The 20,265-nt window shown below is 48.1% G+C and overlaps 1 protein-coding gene across 2 annotated transcripts in view; it reads right to left on the reverse strand.

Moving 5' to 3' along the window:
• The window catches only part of epn2 (epsin 2), a 45,352-nt gene that overhangs the window by 18,816 nt on the left and 6,271 nt on the right, over window positions 1–20,265 (reverse strand). For both annotated transcript variants that reach the window (XM_031815779.1, XM_031815778.1), the window contains exons 2-5: window positions 18,810–19,366; window positions 14,592–14,757; window positions 5,132–5,302; window positions 595–707 (exon numbers count right to left, since the gene is read on the reverse strand). In XM_031815779.1, the coding sequence (XP_031671639.1) occupies window positions 595–707; window positions 5,132–5,302; window positions 14,592–14,757; window positions 18,810–19,067 (708 nt within the window). In that variant the 5' untranslated portion in view covers window positions 19,068–19,366. The remainder of the gene's footprint in view (window positions 1–594; window positions 708–5,131; window positions 5,303–14,591; window positions 14,758–18,809; window positions 19,367–20,265) is intronic.

Consider the following 20,265-nt stretch of genomic DNA (forward strand, 5'->3'; position numbering starts at 1 on the left):
AGATGAGAGAGAGAGAGAGGACAGGGACACAGAGAGAAGAGAGAAGAACAGGGACACAGAGAGAGAGAGAGAGAGACAGGGACACAGAGAGAGAGAGAGAGAGAGAGTGACACAGAGAGAGAGAGAGAGAGAGAGACAGGGACACAGAGAGAGAGACAGGGACACACAGAGAGAGAGACAGGGGACACAGAGAGAGAGACAGGGACACAGAGATAGAGACAGGGACACAGAGTAGAGAGACAGGGACCACAGAGAGAGAGACAGGGGACACAGAGAGAGAGAGTTCACGCCACGAAGTGGTAGGCCACACAGCTCATAGAACGTGTTGTGGTGACTGTGTGTGTGTGTAGTGACTGGTGTGTGTGTGTACGCTGTTCTTGGCAGGCTCTCTGCTGCCATGGCGAGGGCGAGCCGTGTGTGTGTGTGTGTGTGTGTGTGGTGTTGTGTGTGTGGTGTGATGTGTTGTGTTGTGTGTGTGTTTGTACCTGTTCTGCAGGCTCTCTGCTCATGGCCAGGGCTGCCGTGTGTGTGTGTGTGTGTGTGTGTGTGTGTGTGTGTGTGTGTGTGTGTGTGTGTGTGTGTGTGTGTGTATACCTGTTCTGCAGCCTCTCTGCTCATGGCCAGGGCTAGCTGCAGCTGTAGCTCCTCCTCTCCGCTGGTCTGGGGGCGGGCCTGCTCTAACTCTGAGCCTGGAACCGGAGACGTGGCTACACACACACACACCAGACACACACACGTTAGACATGCCTCAGCAGAACAGACACTGTAGTACTAGACTAGAGAGATCAAACAGATGACATTATGACACATAAACTACACACACACACACACACACACACACACACACACACACACACACACACACACACACACACACACACACACACACACGAGCAGCTTCTATGAGACTGTGGCTGGAAAGAGTGAGTGTGTTGTTTCCGTGGGAACAGAGGCGGGGGCGGGAGTAGACGACGACAGCATGGTCGGAGACAGATGACATCATACATTTTCTACTTCCGGTCTGCCTTGCTTTGCTGCCTCTCCCACTCTTCACCCCCGCCCCCCGCCCCCCCCCCCCCTTCCCCCTCTGTATGTCCCATCTCCCCCTGCAGTACCACGAACAGCCTTCCATTGGAGTTACACAATGAAAGGGGGCAGCACTGAGCCGTCTCCCCCTGCAGTACCACGAACGGCCTTCCATTGGAGTTACACAATGAAAGGGGGCAGCACTGAGCCGTCTCCCCCTGCAGTACCACGAACGGCCTTCCATTGGAGTTACACAATGAAAGGGGCAGCACTGAGCCGTCTCCCCCTGCAGTACCACGAACGGCCTTCCATTGGAGTTACTCAATGAAAGGGGGCAGCACTGAGCCGTCTCCCCCTGCAGTACCCCGGACGGCCTTCCATTGGAGTTACTCAATGAAAGGGGGCAGCACTGAGCCGTCTCCCCATGCAGTACCACGGACGGCCTTCCATTGGAGTTACTGAGTCTTTACAAATACTTTTTTTCCTAACCCACTACATATTAAATATTCAGTCAGACTCCATCCTAACCCACTACATGTTCAGTCAGACTCCATCCTAACCCACTACATATTCAGTCAGACTCCATCCTAACCCACTACATATTCAGTCAGACTCCATCCTAACCCACTACATATTCAGTCAGACTCCATCCTAACCCACTACATATTCAGTCTGATTGAGACTCCATCCTAACCCACTACATATTCAGTCAGACTCCATCCTAACCCACTACATATTCAGTCTGATTGAGACTCCATCCTAACCCACTACATATTCAGTCAGACTCCATCCTAACCCACTACATATTCAGTCAGACTCCATCCTAACCCACTACATATTCAGTCAGACTCCATCCTAACCCACTACATATTCAGTCTGATTGAGACTCCATCCTAACCCACTACATATTCAGTCTGATTGAGACTCCATCCTAACCCACTACATATTCAGTCAGACTCCATCCTAACCCACTACATATTCAGTCAGACTCCATCCTAACCCACTACATATTCAGTCAGACTCCATCCTAACCCACTACATATTCAGTCAGACTCCATCCTAACCCACTACATATTCAGTCTGATTGAGACTCCATCCTTAACCCACTACATATTCAGTCAGACTCCATCCTAACCCACTACATATTCAGTCAGACTCCATCCTAACCCACTACATATTCAGTCAGACTCCATCCTAACCCACTACATATTCAGTCTGATTCAGACTCCAGCCAGCCAGCGAGCCAGCCAGTCAGCTAGTGAGCCAGCCAGTGAGCCAGCCAGCCAGTCAGTCAGCTAGTGAGGCAGCCAGTGAGTCAGTCAGCTAGTGAGGCAGCCAGTGAGTCAGCCAGCCAGCCAGCGAGTGAGCCAGCCAGTCAGCTAGTCAGTCAGCCAGTCAGCTAGTCAGTCAGCCAGTCAGCTAGTGAGCCAGCCAGTCAGTCAGCCAGTCAGCTAGTCAGTCAGTCAGCCAGTCAGCCAGTGAGCCAGCCAGCCAGTCAGCCAGTGAGCCAGCCAGCCAGTGAGCCAGCCAGCCAGCCAGTGAGCCAATCAGTGAGCCAGCCAGTCAGCCAGCCAGTTACTCAGTGAGCCAGCCAGTCAGCCAGCCAGTCAGTCAGCCAGTGAGCCAGCCAGCCAGTCAGCCAGTGAGCCAGCCAGCCAGCCAGTCAGTCAGTGAGCCAGCCAGTCAGTCAGCCAGCCAGTCAGCCAGTGAGCCAGCCAGTCAGCCAGTGAGCCAGCCAGCTAGTGAGCAAGCCAGTGAGCCAGCCAGTCAGCCAGTCAGTCAACCAGCCAACCAGTCAGCTAGTCAGTCAGCTAGCCAGTCAGCTAGTCAGTCAGCTAGTCAGTCAGCTAGTCAGTCAGCCAGCTAGTGAGCAAGCCAGTGAGCCAGCCAGTCAGTCAACCAGCCAACCAGTCAGCTAGCCAGTCAGCTAGTCAGTCAGCTAGTCAGTCAGCTAGTCAGTCAGAGATCCTAGTGATGTATAAATATGGCTCCAGTATCTCTCAGTACAACAAACCATGAAAAGGGAAAAACCAAATATAAACAGCATTTAATCCATCCTGGAAATAATACATATGCTAATGAGGTGCTGAAACAAGGTTCCTCACACCTACTGATACATTATACTAACCCTGTCTCATAAAGACACTACACACCTTGCATTATAACCTCATTATATATTATATTAACCCTAAGGAGAGGGAGAGACCAATGAGACGCCAGAGGAGAGAGAGGGAGTCACTCCACAGCCTTGGTGAACAATACCCAGAACCTTCCACTGTCTGGAATCTCAAAATGTTCCCTGGCAACACCCTCCAGCCCCGCTCTCATTGGCCAGTGCCTGTCCAGCCTCGTTTCTATTGGCTGATCTCGGCTTCCTTCCTTCAGAGGAGGATGATGATTCAGCTGCTACAGTTTCCACCACATGTATCAAAACCACACACACACACACACACACACACACACGGAGGTGAGACCTTGGAGCTCCACTGCTGTGACCTAAAGGTTAGAGGTCAGAGGTGACTGGGGCCAGAGGGAGAGGAACGGTTGTTTCTTCTCTCTCCACGTGAAGGGGAGATAAACACGGAGCTCTTCAGAGAAGAAGAACAGACTCCAGTCACGTGAAGGAGGGAAGGGGAACAGGCTCCAGTCACGTGAAGGAGGGAAGGGGAACAGACTCCAGTCACGTGAAGGAGGGAAGGGGAACAGACTCCAGTCACGTGAAGGAGAGAAGGGGAACAGACTCCAGTCACGTGAAGGAGAGAAGGGGAACAGACTCCAGTCACGTGAAGGAGAGAAGGGGAACAGACTCCAGTCACGTGAAGGAGAGAAGGGGAACAGACTCCAGTCACGTGAAGGAGAGAAGGGGAACAGACTCCAGTCACGTGAAGGAGGGAAGGGGAACAGACTCCAGTCACGTGAAGGAGAGAAGGGGAACAGACTCCAGTCACGTGAAGGAGGGAAGGGGAACAGACTCCAGTCACGTGAAGGAGGGAACAGACTCCAGTCACGTGAAGGAGGGAACAGACTCCAGTCACGTGAAGGAGAGAAGGGGAACAGACTCCAGTCACGTGAAGGAGAGAAGGGGAACAGACTCCAGTCACGTGAAGGAGAGAAGGGGAACAGACTCCAGTCACGTGAAGGAGGGAACAGACTCCAGTCATGTGAAGGAGGGAACAGACTCCAGTCACGTGAAGGAGAGAAGGGGAACAGACTCCAGTCACGTGAAGGAGAGAAGGGGAACAGACTCCAGTCACGTGAAGGAGAGAAGGGGAACAGACTCCAGTCACGTGAAGGAGAGAAGGGGAACAGACTCCAGTCACGTGAAGGAGAGAAGGGGAACAGACTCCAGTCACGTGAAGGAGAGAAGGGGAACAGACTCCAGTCACGTGAAGGAGAGAAGGGGAACAGACTCCAGTCACGTGAAGGAGGGAAGGGGAACAGACTCCAGTCACGTGAAGGAGAGAAGGGGAACAGACTCCAGTCACGTGAAGGAGGGAAGGGGAACAGACTCCAGTCACGTGAAGGAGGGAAGGGGAACAGACTCCAGTCACGTGAAGGAGAGAAGGGGAACAGACTCCAGTCACGTGAAGGAGAGAAGGGGAACAGAGTCCAGAACGGGAACATGAGTGTCTCCTCTGTCCAGAGCAGGGGAAAACACGTTTTGTTGACTAAATGTCCCTTCCTTATGTTATAAAATACATTTTAACAATTATCATTATTTTCTTTGTGTTCTGAATGGTTCAGTAGGGTCTATCTCCAACATGTAATTAACATGCTACCCCCCCCCCCCCCCAAAAAAGGTGGGACTGTGTAACCTAAAACCATCCCATAATAAGCACCGAGCTCTGTTGACAGAGAGGTGGCACTAAGTCAGCCTTTTTTGGGGGGGGTTTACGTGTTGTGGTGTTCGTCTGAAAAGTCGTTTCCGAAGGTCCCTAAAAGCTAACGTGAAACGAGCTGAAAGGTCAAAAGAGGAGTTTTGATTGGACGCTGGTTTTAGGAAGAAGAAAGATCAAACCTCCAACACCATCTTAAACCCTTAGTGTCTCAGCCTGTGTGTGTGTGTGTGTGTGTGTGTGTCTGTAATATAGTTAGATCTACTCACAGCCGTGGTAAGATGCAGGTGACCCCTCCGACTTGCCGTACTCCTCGCTGTAGGAGGTCGACAGGTTGGGTTGAGACGAACCTCGGCCAAAACCCTGACCCGGTGTCACCGCCCCTGTAGTGGTGACCTGAGCCATCCTCTCCTTCGTCTTCAGAGCCTGGGAACGCTCACCTGGACAGGAACACCATCCTCATCATTAACATCACCTGGACAGACCTAGTGGTCTATGACAGACAGCACATGACTCCAGACAGACAGTACATGACTCCAGACAGACAGACAGTACATTACCCCAGACAGAGAGTACATGACTCCAGACAGACCTAGTGGTCTATGACAGACAGTACATTACACCAGACAGACAGTACATGACTCCAGACAGACCTAGTGGTCTATGACAGACAGTACATGACTCCAGACAGACCTAGTGGTCTATGACAGACAGTACATGACTCCAGACAGGCAGTACATGACTCCAGACAGGCAGTACATGACTCCAGACAGACAGACAGTACATTACCCCAGACAGAGAGTGCATGACTCCAGACAGAACTAGTGGTCTATGACAGACAGTACATTACCCCAGACAGACAGTACATGACTCCAGACAGACAGTACATGACTCCAGACAGACAGTACATGACTCCAGACAGACAGACAGTACATGACTCCAGACAGACAGACAGTACATGACTCCAGACAGACATTACATGACTCCAAACAGACCTAGTGGTCTATGACAGACAGTACATTACCCCAGACAGACAGTACATGACTCCAGACAGACAGACAGTACATGACTCCAAACAGACCTAGTGGTCTATGACAGACAGTACATGACACCAGACAGACAGTACACGACTCCAGACAGACAGTACACGACTCCAGACAGACAGTACATGACTCCAGACAGACAGACAGTACATGACTCCAGACAGACAGTACATTACTACAGACATACAGTACATGACTCCAGACAGACAGACAGTACATGACTCCAGACAGACAGACAGTACATGACTCCAGACAGACCTAGTGGTCTATCACAGACAGTACATGACTACAGACAGACAGTACATTACTCCAGACAGACAGTACATTACTCCAGACAGACCTAGTGGTCTATGACAGACAGCACATGACTCCAGACACACAGCACATTACTCCAGACAGCCCTAGTGCCAGACAGTACCACCACCTCCCTCTTCGTCATCCTCCTAGTCTTTCCTCATCTTTCAACAGGACCACCACCTTCCTCTTCCTCACCTTTCAGTCTCTCCTCATCTTTCAACAGGACCACCACCTCCCTCTTCCTCCTCCTCACCTTTGTCTCTCCTCATCTTTCAACAGGACCACCACCTCCCTCATCCTCATCTTTCAACAGGACCACCACCTCCCTCTTCCTCCTCATCACCTTTCAGTCTCTCCTCATCTTTCAGCAGGACCACCACATCCCTCTTCCTCACCTTTCAGTCTCTCCTCAACTTTCAGCAGGATCACCACCTCCCTCCTCTTCCTCCTCCTCATCTTTCAACAGTACCAACCCCTCCCTCTTCCTCACCTTTCAGTCTCTCCTCATCTTTCAGTAGGACCACCACCTCCCTCTTCCTCACCTTTAGGTCTCTCCTCATCTTTCAACAGGACCACCACCTCCCTCATCCACATCTTTCAACAGGACCACCACCTCCCTCTTCCTCCTCCTCACCTTTCAGTCTCTCCTCATCTTTCAGCAGGACCACCACATCCCTCTTCCTCACCTTTCAGTCTCTCCTCAACTTTCAGCAGGATCACCACCTCCCTCCTCTTCCTCCTCCTCATCTTTCAACAGTACCACCACCTCCCTCTTCCTCACCTTTCAGTCTCTCCTCATCTTTCAGTAGGACCACCACCTCCCTCTTCCTCACCTTTAGGTCTCTCCTCATCTTTCAGCAGTACCACCAACTCCCTCTTCCTCCTCCTCTTCACCTTTCAGTCTCTCCTCATCTTTCAACAGGACCACCACCTCCCTCTTCCTCACCTTCTAACAGGACCACCACCTTCCTCTTCCTCCTCCTCCTCCTCATCTTTCAGCAGGACCACCACCTCCCTTTTCCTCATCTTTCAGCAGGACCACCACCTTCCTCTTCCTCCTCCTCACCTTTCAGTCTCTCCTCATCTTTCAACAGGACCACCACCTCCCTCTTCCTCCTCATCTTTCAACAGGACCACCACCTCCCTCTTCCTCCTCCTCACCTTTCAGTCTCTCCTCACCTTTCAGCAGGACCACCACCTCCCTCTTCCTCCTCCTCTTCACCTTTCAGTCTCTCCTCATCTTTCAACAGGACCACCACCTCCCTCTTCCTCACCTTCTAACAGGACCACCACCTTCCTCTTCCTCCTCCTCCTCCTCCTCCTCATCTTTCAGCAGGACCACCACCTTCCTCTTCCTCCTCCTCACCTTTCAGTCTCTCCTCACCTTTCAGCAGGACCACCACCTCCCTCTTCCTACTCCTCACCTTTCAGTCTCTCATCTTTCAACAGGACCACCACCTCCCTCTTCCTCCTCCTCACCTTTGTCTCTCCTCATCTTTCAACAGGACCACCACCTCCCTCTTCCTCACCTTCTAACAGGACCACCACCTTCCTCTTCCTCCTCCTCAACTTTCAACAGGACCACCACCTCCCTTTTCCTCATCTTTCAGCAGGACCACCACCTTCCTCTTCCTCCTCCTCACCTTTCAGTCTCTCCTCATCTTTCAGCAGGACCACCACCTCCCTCTTCCTCCTCATCATTCAACAGGACCACCACCTCCCTCTTCCTCCTCCTCACCTTTCAGTCTCTCCTCATCTTTCAGCAGGACCACCACCTCCCTCTTCCTCCTCCTCACCTTTCAGTTTCTCATCTTTCAACAGTACCACCACCTCCCTCTTCCTCACCTTTCAGTCTCTCCTCATCTTTCAACAGGACCACCACCTCCCTCTTCCTCCTCCTCACCTTTCAGTCTCTCATCTTTCAACAGGACCACCACCTCCCTCTTCCTCCTCCTCACCTTTCAGTCTCTCCTCATCTTTCAGCAGGACCACCACCTCCCTCTTCCTCCTCAGCTTTCAGTCTCTCATCTTTCAACAGGACCACCACCTCCCTCTTCCTCCTCCTCACCTTTCAACAGTACCACCACCTCCCTCTTCCTCCTCCTCATCTTTCAACAGTACCACCACCTCCCTCTTCCTCACCTTTCAGTCTCTCCTCATCTTTCAACAGGACCACCACCTCACTCTTCCTCCTCCTCACCTTTCAGTCTCTCCTCATCTTTCAACAGGACCACCACCTCCCTCTTCCTCCTCCTCCTCACCTTTCAAAAGGACCACCACCTCCCTCTTCCTCCTCACCTTTCAGTCTCTCATCTTTCAACAGGACCACCACCTCCCTCTTCCTCCTCCTCACCTTTCAGTCTCTCCTCATCTTTCAGCAGGACCACCACCTCCCTCTTCCTCCTCCTCACCTTTCAGTCTCTCCTCATCTTTCAACAGGACCACCACCTCCCTCTTCCTCATCTTTCAGCAGGACCACCACCTCCGTCTTCCTCCTCCCCACCTTTCAGTCTCTCCTCATCTTTCAACAGTACCACCACCTCCCTCTTCCTCGTCCTCCTAGTCTCTCCTCATCTTTCAACAGGACCACCACCTCCCTCTTCCTCCTCCTCACCTTTCAGTCTCTCCTCAACTTTCAGCAGGACCACCACCTCCCTCTTCCTCACCTTTCAGTCTCTCCTCATCTTTCAACAGGACCACCACCTCCCTCTTCCTCCTCCTCTTCACCTTTCAGTCTCTCCTCATCTTTCAACAGGACCACCACCTCCCTCTTCCTCCTCCTCTTCACCTTTCAGTCTCTCCTCATCTTTCAGCAGGACCACCACCTTCCTCTTCCTCCTCCTCACCTTTCAGTCTCTCCTCATCTTTCAACAGGACCACCACCTCCCTCTTCCTCCTCATCATTCAACAGGACCACCACCTCCCTCTTCCTCCTCCTCACCTTTCAGTCTCTCCTCATCTTTCAGCAGGACCACCACCTCCCTCTTCCTCCTCCTCACCTTTCAGTCTCTCCTCATCATTCAACAGGACCACCACCTCCCTCTTCCTCCTCCTCACCTTTCAGTCTCTCCTCATCTTTCAGCAGGACCACCACCTCCCTCTTCCTCCTCCTCATCTTTCAACAGTACCACCACCTCCCTCTTCCTCACCTTTCAGTCTCTCCTCATCTTTCAACAGGACAACCACCTCCCTCTTCCTCCTCACCTTTCAGTCTCTCATCTTTCAACAGGACCACCACCTCCCTCTTCCTCCTCCTCATCTTTCAACAGTACCACCACCTCCCTCTTCCTCACCTTTCAGTCTCTCATCTTTCAACAGGACCACCACCTCCCTCTTCCTCCTCCTCACCTTTCAGTCTCTCCTCATCTTTCAACAGGACCACCACCTCCCTCTTCCTCCTTTCAGTCTCTCCTCATCTTTCAGCAGGACCACCACCTCCCTCTTCCTCCTCCTCACCTTTCAGTCTCTCCTCATCTTTCAACAGGACCACCACCTCCCTCTTCCTCCTCCTCACCTTTCAGCAGGACCACCACCTCCCTCTTCCTCCTCAGCTTTCAGTCTCTCATCTTTCAACAGGACCACCACCTCCCTCTTCCTCCTCCTCACCTTTCAACAGTACCACCACCTCCCTCTTCCTCCTCCTCATCTTTCAACAGTACCACCACCTCCCTCTTCCTCACCTTTCAGTCTCTCCTCATCTTTCAACAGGACCACCACCTCACTCTTCCTCCTCCTCACCTTTCAGTCTCTCCTCATCTTTCAACAGGACCACCACCTCCCTCTTCCTCCTCCTCCTCACCTTTCAACAGGACCACCACCTCCCTCTTCCTCCTCACCTTTCAGTCTCTCATCTTTCAACAGGACCACCACCTCCCTCTTCCTCCTCCTCCTCACCTTTCAGTCTCTCCTCATCTTTCAGCAGGACCACCACCTCCCTCTTCCTCCTCCTCACCTTTCAGTCTCTCCTCATCTTTCAACAGGACCACCACCTCCCTCTTCCTCATCTTTCAGCAGGACCACCACCTCCCTCTTCCTCCTCCCCACCTTTCAGTCTCTCCTCATCTTTCAACAGTACCACCACCTCCCTCTTCCTCGTCCTCCTAGTCTCTCCTCATCTTTCAACAGGACCACCACCTCCCTCTTCCTCCTCCTCACCTTTCAGTCTCTCCTCAACTTTCAGCAGGACCACCACCTCCCTCTTCCTCACCTTTCAGTCTCTCCTCATCTTTCAACAGGACCACCACCTCCCTCTTCCTCCTCCTCTTCACCTTTCAGTCTCTCCTCATCTTTCAACAGGACCACCACCTCCCTCTTCCTCCTCCTCTTCACCTTTCAGTCTCTCCTCATCTTTCAACAGGACCACCACCTTCCTCTTCCTCCTCCTCCTCCTCATCTTTCAGCAGGACCACCACCTCCCTTTTCCTCATATTTCAGCAGGACCACCACCTTCCTCTTCCTCCTCCTCACCTTTCAGTCTCTCCTCATCTTTCAACAGGACCACCACCTCCCTCTTCCTCCACATCTTTCAACAGGACCACCACCTCCCTCTTCCTCCTCCTCACCTTTCAGTCTCTCCTCATCTTTCAGCAGGACCACCACATCCCTCTTCCTCACCTTTCAGTCTCTCCTCAACTTTCAGCAGGATCACCACCTCCCTCCTCTTCCTCCTCCTCATCTTTCAACAGTACCACCACCTCCCTCTTCCTCACCTTTCAGTCTCTCCTCATCTTTCAGTAGGACCACCACCTCCCTCTTCCTCACCTTTAGGTCTCTCCTCATCTTTCAGCAGTACCACCAACTCCCTCTTCCTCCTCCTCTTCACCTTTCAGTCTCTCCTCATCTTTCAACAGAACCACCACCTCCCTCTTCCTCACCTTCTAACAGGACCACCACCTTCCTCTTCCTCCTCCTCCTCCTCCTCCTCATCTTTCAGCAGGACCACCACCTCCCTTTTCCTCATCTTTCAGCAGGACCACCACCTTCCTCTTCCTCCTCCTCACCTTTCAGTCTCTCCTCATCTTTCAACAGGACCACCACCTCCCTCTTCCTCCTCATCTTTCAACAGGACCACCACCTCCCTCTTCCTCCTCCTCACCTTTCAGTCTCTCCTCACCTTTCAGCAGGACCACCACCTCCCTCTTCCTCCTCCTCTTCACCTTTCAGTCTCTCCTCATCTTTCAACAGGACCACCACCTCCCTCACCTTCTAACAGGACCACCACCTTCCTCTTCCTCCTCCTCCTCCTCCTCCTCATCTTTCAGCAGGACCACCACCTCCCTTTTCCTCATCTTTCAGCAGGACCACCACCTTCCTCTTCCTCCTCCTCACCTTTCAGTCTCTCCTCACCTTTCAGCAGGACCACCACCTCCCTCTTCCTACTCCTCACCTTTCAGTCTCTCATCTTTCAACAGGACCACCACCTCCCTCTTCCTCCTCCTCACCTTTGTCTCTCCTCATCTTTCAACAGGACCACCACCTCCCTCTTCCTCACCTTCTAACAGGACCACCACCTTCCTCTTCCTCCTCCTCAACTTTCAACAGGACCACCACCTCCCTTTTCCTCACCTTCTAACAGGACCACCACCTTCCTCTTCCTCCTCCTCCTCCTCCTCCTCATCTTTCAGCAGGACCACCACCTCCCTTTTCCTCATCTTTCAGCAGGACCACCACCTTCCTCTTCCTCCTCCTCACCTTTCAGTCTCTCCTCACCTTTCAGCAGGACCACCACCTCCCTCTTCCTACTCCTCACCTTTCAGTCTCTCATCTTTCAACAGGACCACCACCTCCCTCTTCCTCATCTTTCAACAGGACCACCACCTCCCTCTTCCTCCTCATCTTTCAGCAGGACCACCTCCTCATCTTTCAGCAGGACCACCACCTCCCTCTTCCTCCTCCTCACCTTTCAGTTTCTCCTCATCTTTCAACAGGACCACCACCTTCCTCCTCTTCCTCCTCACCTTTCAGTCTCTCCTCATCTTTCAACAGGACCACCACCTCCCTCTTCCTCCTCCTCATCTTTCAACAGTACCACCACCTCCCTCTTCCTCACCTTTCAGTCTCTCCTCATCTTTTAGCAGGACCACCCCGTCCCTCTTCCTCCTCCTCACCTTTCAGTCTCTCCTCATCTTTCAGCAGGACCACCACCTCCCTCTTCCTCCTCCTCACCTTTCAGTCTCTCCTCATCTTTCAGCAGGACCACCCCCTCCCTCTTCCTCCTCCTCACCTTTCAGTCTATCCTCATCTTTCAGTAGGACCACCACCTCCCTCTTCCTCCTCCTCACCTTTCAGTCTCTCCTCATCTTTCAACAGGACCACCACCTCCCTCTTCCTCACCTTTCAACAGGACCATCACCTTCCTCTTCCTCCTCATCATTCAGCAGGACCACCACCTCCCTTTTCCTCATCTTTCAGCAGGACCACCACCTTCCTCTTCCTCCTCCTCACCTTTCAGTCTCTCCTCATCTTTCAACAGGACCACCACCTCCCTCTTCCTCCTCATCTTTCAACAGGACCACCACCTCACCTTTCAGTCTCTCCTCATCTTTCAGCAGGACCACCTCCTCCCTCCTCCCCCTCCTCATCTTTCAGCAGGACCACCACCTCCCTCTTCCTCCTCATCTTTCAACAGGACCACCACCTCACCTTTCAGTCTCTCCTCATCTTTCAACAGGACCACCACCTCCCTCTTCCTCCTCCTCACCCTTCAGTCTCTCCTCATCTTTCAACAGGACCACCACCTCCCTCTTCCTCATCTTTCAGCAGGACCACCACCTCCCTCTTCCTCCTCCCCACCTTTCAGTCTCTCCTCATCTTTCAACAGTACCACCACCTCCCTCTTCCTCGTCCTCCTAGTCTCTCCTCATCTTTCAACAGGACCACCACCTCCCTCTTCCTCACCTTTCAGTCTCTCCTCATCTTTCAACAGGACCACCACCTCACTCTTCCTCCTCCTCACCTTTCAGTCTCTCCTCATCTTTCAACAGGACCACCACCTCCCTCTTCCTCCTCCTCACCTTTCAGCAGGACCACCACCTCCCTCTTCCTCCTCACCTTTCAGTCTCTCATCTTTCAACAGGACCACCACCTCCCTCTTCCTCCTCCTCACCTTTCAGTCTCTCCTCATCTTTCAGCAGGACCACCACCTCCCTCTTCCTCCTCCTCCTCCTCCTCACATTTCAGTCTCTCCTCATCTTTCAACAGGATCACCACCTCCCTCTTCCTCGTCCTCCTAGTCTCTCCTCATCTTTCAACAGGACCACCACCTCCCTCTTCCTCCTCCTCACCTTTCAGTCTCTCCTCAACTTTCAGCAGGACCACCACCTCCCTCTTCCTCACCTTTCAGTCTCTCCTCATCTTTCAACAGGACCACCACCTCCCTCTTCCTCACCTTTCAACAGGACCACCACCTTCCTCTTCCTCCTCCTCCTCCTCCTCCTCCTCATCTTTCAGCAGGACCACCACCTCCCTCTTCCTCATCTTTCAGCAGGACCACCACCTCCCTCTTCCTCCTCCTCACCCTTCAGTCTCTCCTCATCTTTCAACAGGACCACCACCTCCCTCTTCCTCCTCCTCACCTTTCAGTCTCTCATCTTTCAACAGGACCACCAGCTCCCTCTTCCTCCTCCTCACCTTTCAACAGGACCACCACCTCCCTCCTCCTTCTCATCTTTCAGCAGTACCACCACCTCCCTCTTCCTCCTCCTCACCTTTCAGTCTCTCCTCATCTTTCAGCAGTACCACCACCTCCCTCTTCCTCCTCCTCATCTTTCAACAGGACCACCACCTCCCTCCTCCTCTTCCTCACCTTTCAGTCTCTCCTCATCTTTCAGCAGTACCACCACCTCCCTCTTCCTCCTCCTCACTTTTCAGTCTCTCCTCATCTTTTAACAGTACCACCACCCCCTCTTCCTCATCCTCCTAGTCTCTCCTCATCTTTCAACAGGACCACCACCTCCCTCTTCCTCCTCCTCACCTTTCAGTCTCTCCTCATCTTTCAGCAGGACCACCCCCTCCCTCTTCCTCCTCCTCACCTTTCAGTCTCTCCTCATCTTTCAACAGGACCACTACCTCCCGCTTCCTCCTCCTCACCTTTCAGTCTCTCCTCATCTTTCAACAGGACCACCACCTCCCTCTTCCTCCTCCTCACCTTTCAGTCTCTCCTCATCTTTCAACAGGACCACCACCTCCCTCCTCCTTCTCATCTTTCAACAGGACCACCACCTCCCTCCTCCTCCTCATCTTTCAGCAGTACCACCACCTCCCTCCTCCTTCTCATCTTTCAGCAGTACCACCACCTCCCTCCTCCTTCTCATCTTTCAGCAGTACCACCACCTCCCTCCTCCTTCTCATCTTTCAGCAGTACCACCACCTCCCTCTTCCTCCTCCTCACCTTTCAGTCTCTCCTCATCTTTCAACAGGACCACCAGCTGTTTGCTCTTCTCTCTGACGTTGATTCCCTGGTCTTTTCCGTCTCTGTCTATGTACTGAAAGTCCTTCAGAGTCTGGATGGCGAAGATGTTCTCTTTACACTGCAGAGCCACGCGCTCTGACCCCGTCTGGAAAACACACACACACAACATATTAACACATTAACACTGCAGGAATCTCCCGGGTGGCGCAGTGGTCTAAGGCGAGTCAACGAGTCGAATCCAAACCTGAGAACTACATGTTCAGCTCAGACGTTACGGATACCAGTTAGGATCCTGACTAAAGCGTTTATAGACAACGAGTCGAATCCAAACCTGAGAACTACATGTTCAGCTCAGACGTTACGGATACCAGTTAGGATTAGGTTAGGATAGTTATCAGGAGACTGATAAGATTTTGTCACGGGGTCCTCAGATCCTCAAAAAGGTTCTACAGCTGCACCATCGAGAGCATCCTGACCGGTTGCATCACCACCTGGTATGCCAACTGCTCGGCATCTGACCGTAAGGCGCTACAGAGGGTAGTGCGTACGGCCCAGTACATCACACAGAGGCGAACTGCCCATCCAGTCAGCGTTTCACAGTTCAAGACTACACTTGTTTTATTATTATTATTATTATTATTATTATTATTATTATTATTATATTTCTTATTTCTTATTATTATTTTATTCATATTATGTATTATTGTTGTATTATTATTAATATTAATTATTATTATTATGTATTATTGTTGTATTATTATTAATATTAATTATTATTATTATGTATTATTGTTGTATTATTATTAATATTAATGTTGTTATGTATTATTATTATTATTATTATGTATTATTGTTGTATTATTTATTATTATTATTATTATGTATTATTATGTATTATTATGTATTATTATGTATTATTGTTGTATTATTATGTATTATTTATTATTATTATGTATTATTGTTGTATTATTATGTATTATTTATTATTATTATGTATTATTATTATTATTATTATGTATTATTGTTGTATTATTTTTTATTATTATTATTATTATTATGTATTATTGTTGTATTATTATGTATTATTATTATTATTATGTATTATTATGTATTATTATGTATTATTGTTGTATTATTTATTATTATTATTATTATTATTATTATTATGTATTATTGTTGTATTATTATGTATTATTTATTATTATTATGTATTATTATTATTATTATTATGTATTATTGTTGTATTATTATGTATTATTGTTGTATTATTATGTATTATTATGTATTATTGTTGTATTATTATGTATTATTATGTATTATTGTTGTATTATTTATTATTATTATTATTATTATTATGTATTATTATTATTATTATTATGTATTATTGTTGTATTATTTATTATTATTATTATTATGTATTATTATTATTATTATTATGTATTATTATTATTATTTATTATTATTATTATTATGTATTATTATGTATTATTATGTATTATTGTTGTATTATTATGTATTATTTATTATTATTATGTATTATTATTATTATTATTATGTATTATTGTTGTATTATTTATTATTATTATTATTATTATTATGTATTATTGTTGTATTATTATGTATTATTATTATTATTATTATTATGTATTATTATGTATTATTATGTATTATTGTTGTATTATTTATTATTATTATTATTATTATTATGTATTATTGTTGTATTATTATGTATTATTTATTATTATTATGTATTATTATTATTATGTATTATTGTTGTATTATTATGTATTATTGTTGTATTATTATGTATTATTATGTATTATTGTTGTATTATTATGTATTATTATGTATTATTGTTGTATTATTTATTATTATTATTATTATTATTATGTATTATTATTATTATTATTATGTATTATTGTTTTATTATTTATTATTATTATTATTATGTATTATTATGTATTATTGTGTATTATTATGTATTATTGTTGTATTATTTATTATTATTATTATTATGTATTATTATGTATTATTGTGTATTATTATGTATTATTGTTGTATTGTGTATTATTATGTATTATTGTTGTATTATTATTATTATTATTATTATTATGTATTATTATTATTATTATTATTATTATTATTATTATTATTATTATTATTATGTATTATTGTTGTATTATTATGTATTATTGTGTATTATTATGTATTATTGTGTATTAATTATGTATTATTGTTGTATTATTATGTATTATTATGTATTATTGTTGTATTATTGTTGTATTATTATGTATTATTATGTATTATTATGTATTATTGTTGTATTATTTATTATTATTATTATTATTATATGTTATTATTGTTGTATTATTATGTATTATTATGTATATTATGTATTATTATGTATTATTGTGTATTATTATGTATTATTATTATTATTATGTATTATTATGTATTATTGTGTATTTATTATTATGTATTATTATGTATTATTGTGTATTATTATTATTATGTATTATTATGTATTATTGTGTATTATTATTATTATGTATTATTATGTATTATTATGTATTATTGTGTATTATTATTATTATGTATTATTATGTATTATTATGTATTATTATGTATTATTGTGTATTATTATGTATTATTATGTATTATTATGTATTATTGTGTATTATTATGTATTATTATGTATTATTATGTATTATTATGTATTATTATGTATTATTATGTATTATTGTGTATTATTATTATTATGTATTATTATTATTATGTATTATTATGTATTATTATGTATTATTATGTATTATTATGTATTATTATGTATTATTGTTGTATTATTAATATTATTAATGTTGTTATTTATTATTATTATTATTGTTATTATTCTTATTACTGGTATCAGGGGTGGGGCGTTACCCTTAATCCAGGTTAGTTCTTATAGCTGGTATCAGGGTGGGGGGTTACCTTAACCAGGTAGTTCTTATTACTGGTATCAGGGGTGGGCGTTACCTTAATCAGGTAGTTTCTTATTACTGGTATCAGGGTGGGGCGTTACCTTAATCAGGTAGTTCTTATTACTGGTATCAGGGTGGGGCGTTACCTTAACCAGGTAGTTCTTATTACTGGTATCAGGGGTGGGGCGTTACCTAATCAGGTAGTTCTATTCTGGTATCAGGGGTGGGGCGTTACTTACCAGGTAGTTCTTAATGGTATCAGGGGTGGGGCGTTACCTTAACTCAGGTAGTTCTTATTACTGGTATCAGGGGTGGGGCGTTACCTTAATCCAGGTAGTTATTATTACTGGTATCAGGGGTGGGGCGTTACCTTAATCAGGTAGTTCTTATTACTGAGTATCAGGGGTGGGGCGTTACCTTAATCAGGTAGTTCTTATTACTGGTATCAGGGTGGGGCGTTACCTTAATCAGGTAGTTCTTATTACTGGTATCAGGGGTGGGGGCGTTACCTTAATCAGGTAGGTCTTATTACTGGTATCAGGGGTGGGGCGTTACCTTAATCAGGTAGTTCTTATTACTGGTATCAGGGGTGGGGCGTTACCTTAATCAGGTAGTTCTTATTACTGGTATCAGGGGTGGGGCGTTACCTTAATCAGGTAGTTCTTATTACTGGTATCAGGGGTGGGGCGTTACCTTAATCAGGTAGTTCTTATTACTGGTATCAGGGGTGGGGCGTTACCTTAATCAGGTAGTTCTTATTACTGGTATCAGGGGTTACCTTAATCAGGTAGTTCTTATTACTGGTATCAGGGGTGGGGCGTTACCTTAATCAGGTAGTTCTTATTACTGGTATCAGGGGTGGGCGTTACCTTAACCAGGTAGTTCTTATTACTGGTATCAGGGGTGGGGCGTTACCTTAATCAGGTAGTTCTTATTACTGGTATCAGGGGTGGGGCGTTACCTTAATCAGGTAGTTCTTATTACTGGTATCAGGGGTGGGGCGTTACCTTAACCAGGTAGTTCTTATTACTGGTATCAGGGGTGGGGCGTTACCTTAATCAGGTAGTTCTTATTACTGGTATCAGGGGTGGGGCGTTACCTTAATCAGGTAGCTCTTATTACTGGTATCAGGGGTGGGGCGTTACCTTAATCAGGTAGTTCTTATTACTGGTATCAGGGGTGGGGCATTACCTTAATCAGGTAGTTCTTATTACTGGTATCAGGGGTGGGGCGTTACCTTAATCAGGTAGTCGAGCAGCGTCAGCGCCTTGTAAACGTGTCTCCAGTTCTTCCCGTGGTCGTTGAGGCGTCTCCAGATCATACTCATGATCTCACTGAACGCCACGACGTTGTAGGTCAGGTCGGCCACCTCTGACATCAGAGAGGACGAGGGGCCCCAGGGGTCGTTGGAGGTGGACTCTCGGACCTTCTTCTCCGCGTCGGAGTAGTTGTTCACCATGTTCTTCACAGAACGTCTGATCGTGGAGCTCGGCATAGTGGTGGTCACACACACACACACACGCTACCACGACTGGGACACACAGTCAAGAGTGTGTGTGTGTGTGGGTGGTGGGGGGGGGGGGGGGGGGGGGGGGGGGAAGAGTTTGTCTGTCCGAATCCGTTCTCGCTGCACCGGCAGCGTTGTGTGTGTGTGTGTCACCGAGTGTGTGTGTGTGTGTGAGATCAGGGCACCTCCGCGGGCCAGCAGTGTGTTCCACAGTCCTCACAGACAACAGCCTGTTAGAACCATCTCCACACACACAGAGCTGGACGCACACACAGCCACGCCATCACCTGAGGAGAGAGAGGGGGGGGGGGGTTATAGTATGGCGAGAGAAGGGGGAAAGACCGAGACAGAGAGAGAGACAGAAAGAGAGACAGAAAAGGAAATGTGACTCCTGCCCCCCCCCAGCCCTGCCTCCTCACCCTCCCCCCAGCCCTGCCTCCTCACCCTCCCCCCAACCCTGCCTCCTCACCCTCCCCCCAACCCTGCCTCCTCACCCTCCCCCCAACCCTGCCTCCTCACCCTCCCCCCAAACCTGCCTCCTCACCCTCCCCCCAAACCTGCCTCCTCACCCTCCCCCCAACCCTGCCTCCTCACCCCGCCTCCCAACCCTGCCTCCTCACCCTCCCCCCAGCCCTGCCTCCTCACCGTCCCCCCAGCCCTGCCTCCTCACCCCACCTCCCAACCCTGCCTCCTCACCCTCCCCCCAGCCCTGCCTCCTCACCCTCCCCCCAACCCTGCCTCCTCACCCTACCTCCCCCCTCCTCACCCAACCCTCACCCTACCTCCCCCCAACCCTCCCTCCTCAACCTGCCTCCCCCAACCCTGCCTCCCCACCCTGCCTTCCGCCTCCCCCCAACCCTCCCTCCCCACCCTGCCTCCTCCCTCCTCACCCTACCTTCCCCCCTCCTCACCCTACCTCCCCCCAACCCTCCCTCCTCACCCTGCCTCCTCCCTCCTCACCCTACCTTCCCCCCTCCTCAACCTGCCTTTCGCCTCCCCCAAACCAAACCATCCCTCCTCACCCTGCCTCCCCCCTCCTCACCCAACCCCTACCTCCCCCCAACCCTCCCTCCTCACCCTGCCTCCCCCTACCTCCCCCCAACCCTCGCTCCTCCCCCTGCATCCCTCCTCCCCCTACCTCCCCCCAACCCTCGCTCCTCCCCCTGCCTCCCTCCTCCCCCTACCT

The sequence above is a fragment of the Oncorhynchus kisutch genome, unplaced genomic scaffold, assembly GCF_002021735.2.
Source record: "Oncorhynchus kisutch isolate 150728-3 unplaced genomic scaffold, Okis_V2 scaffold622, whole genome shotgun sequence".
In the NCBI taxonomy this organism is placed as follows: domain Eukaryota; kingdom Metazoa; phylum Chordata; class Actinopteri; order Salmoniformes; family Salmonidae; genus Oncorhynchus; species Oncorhynchus kisutch.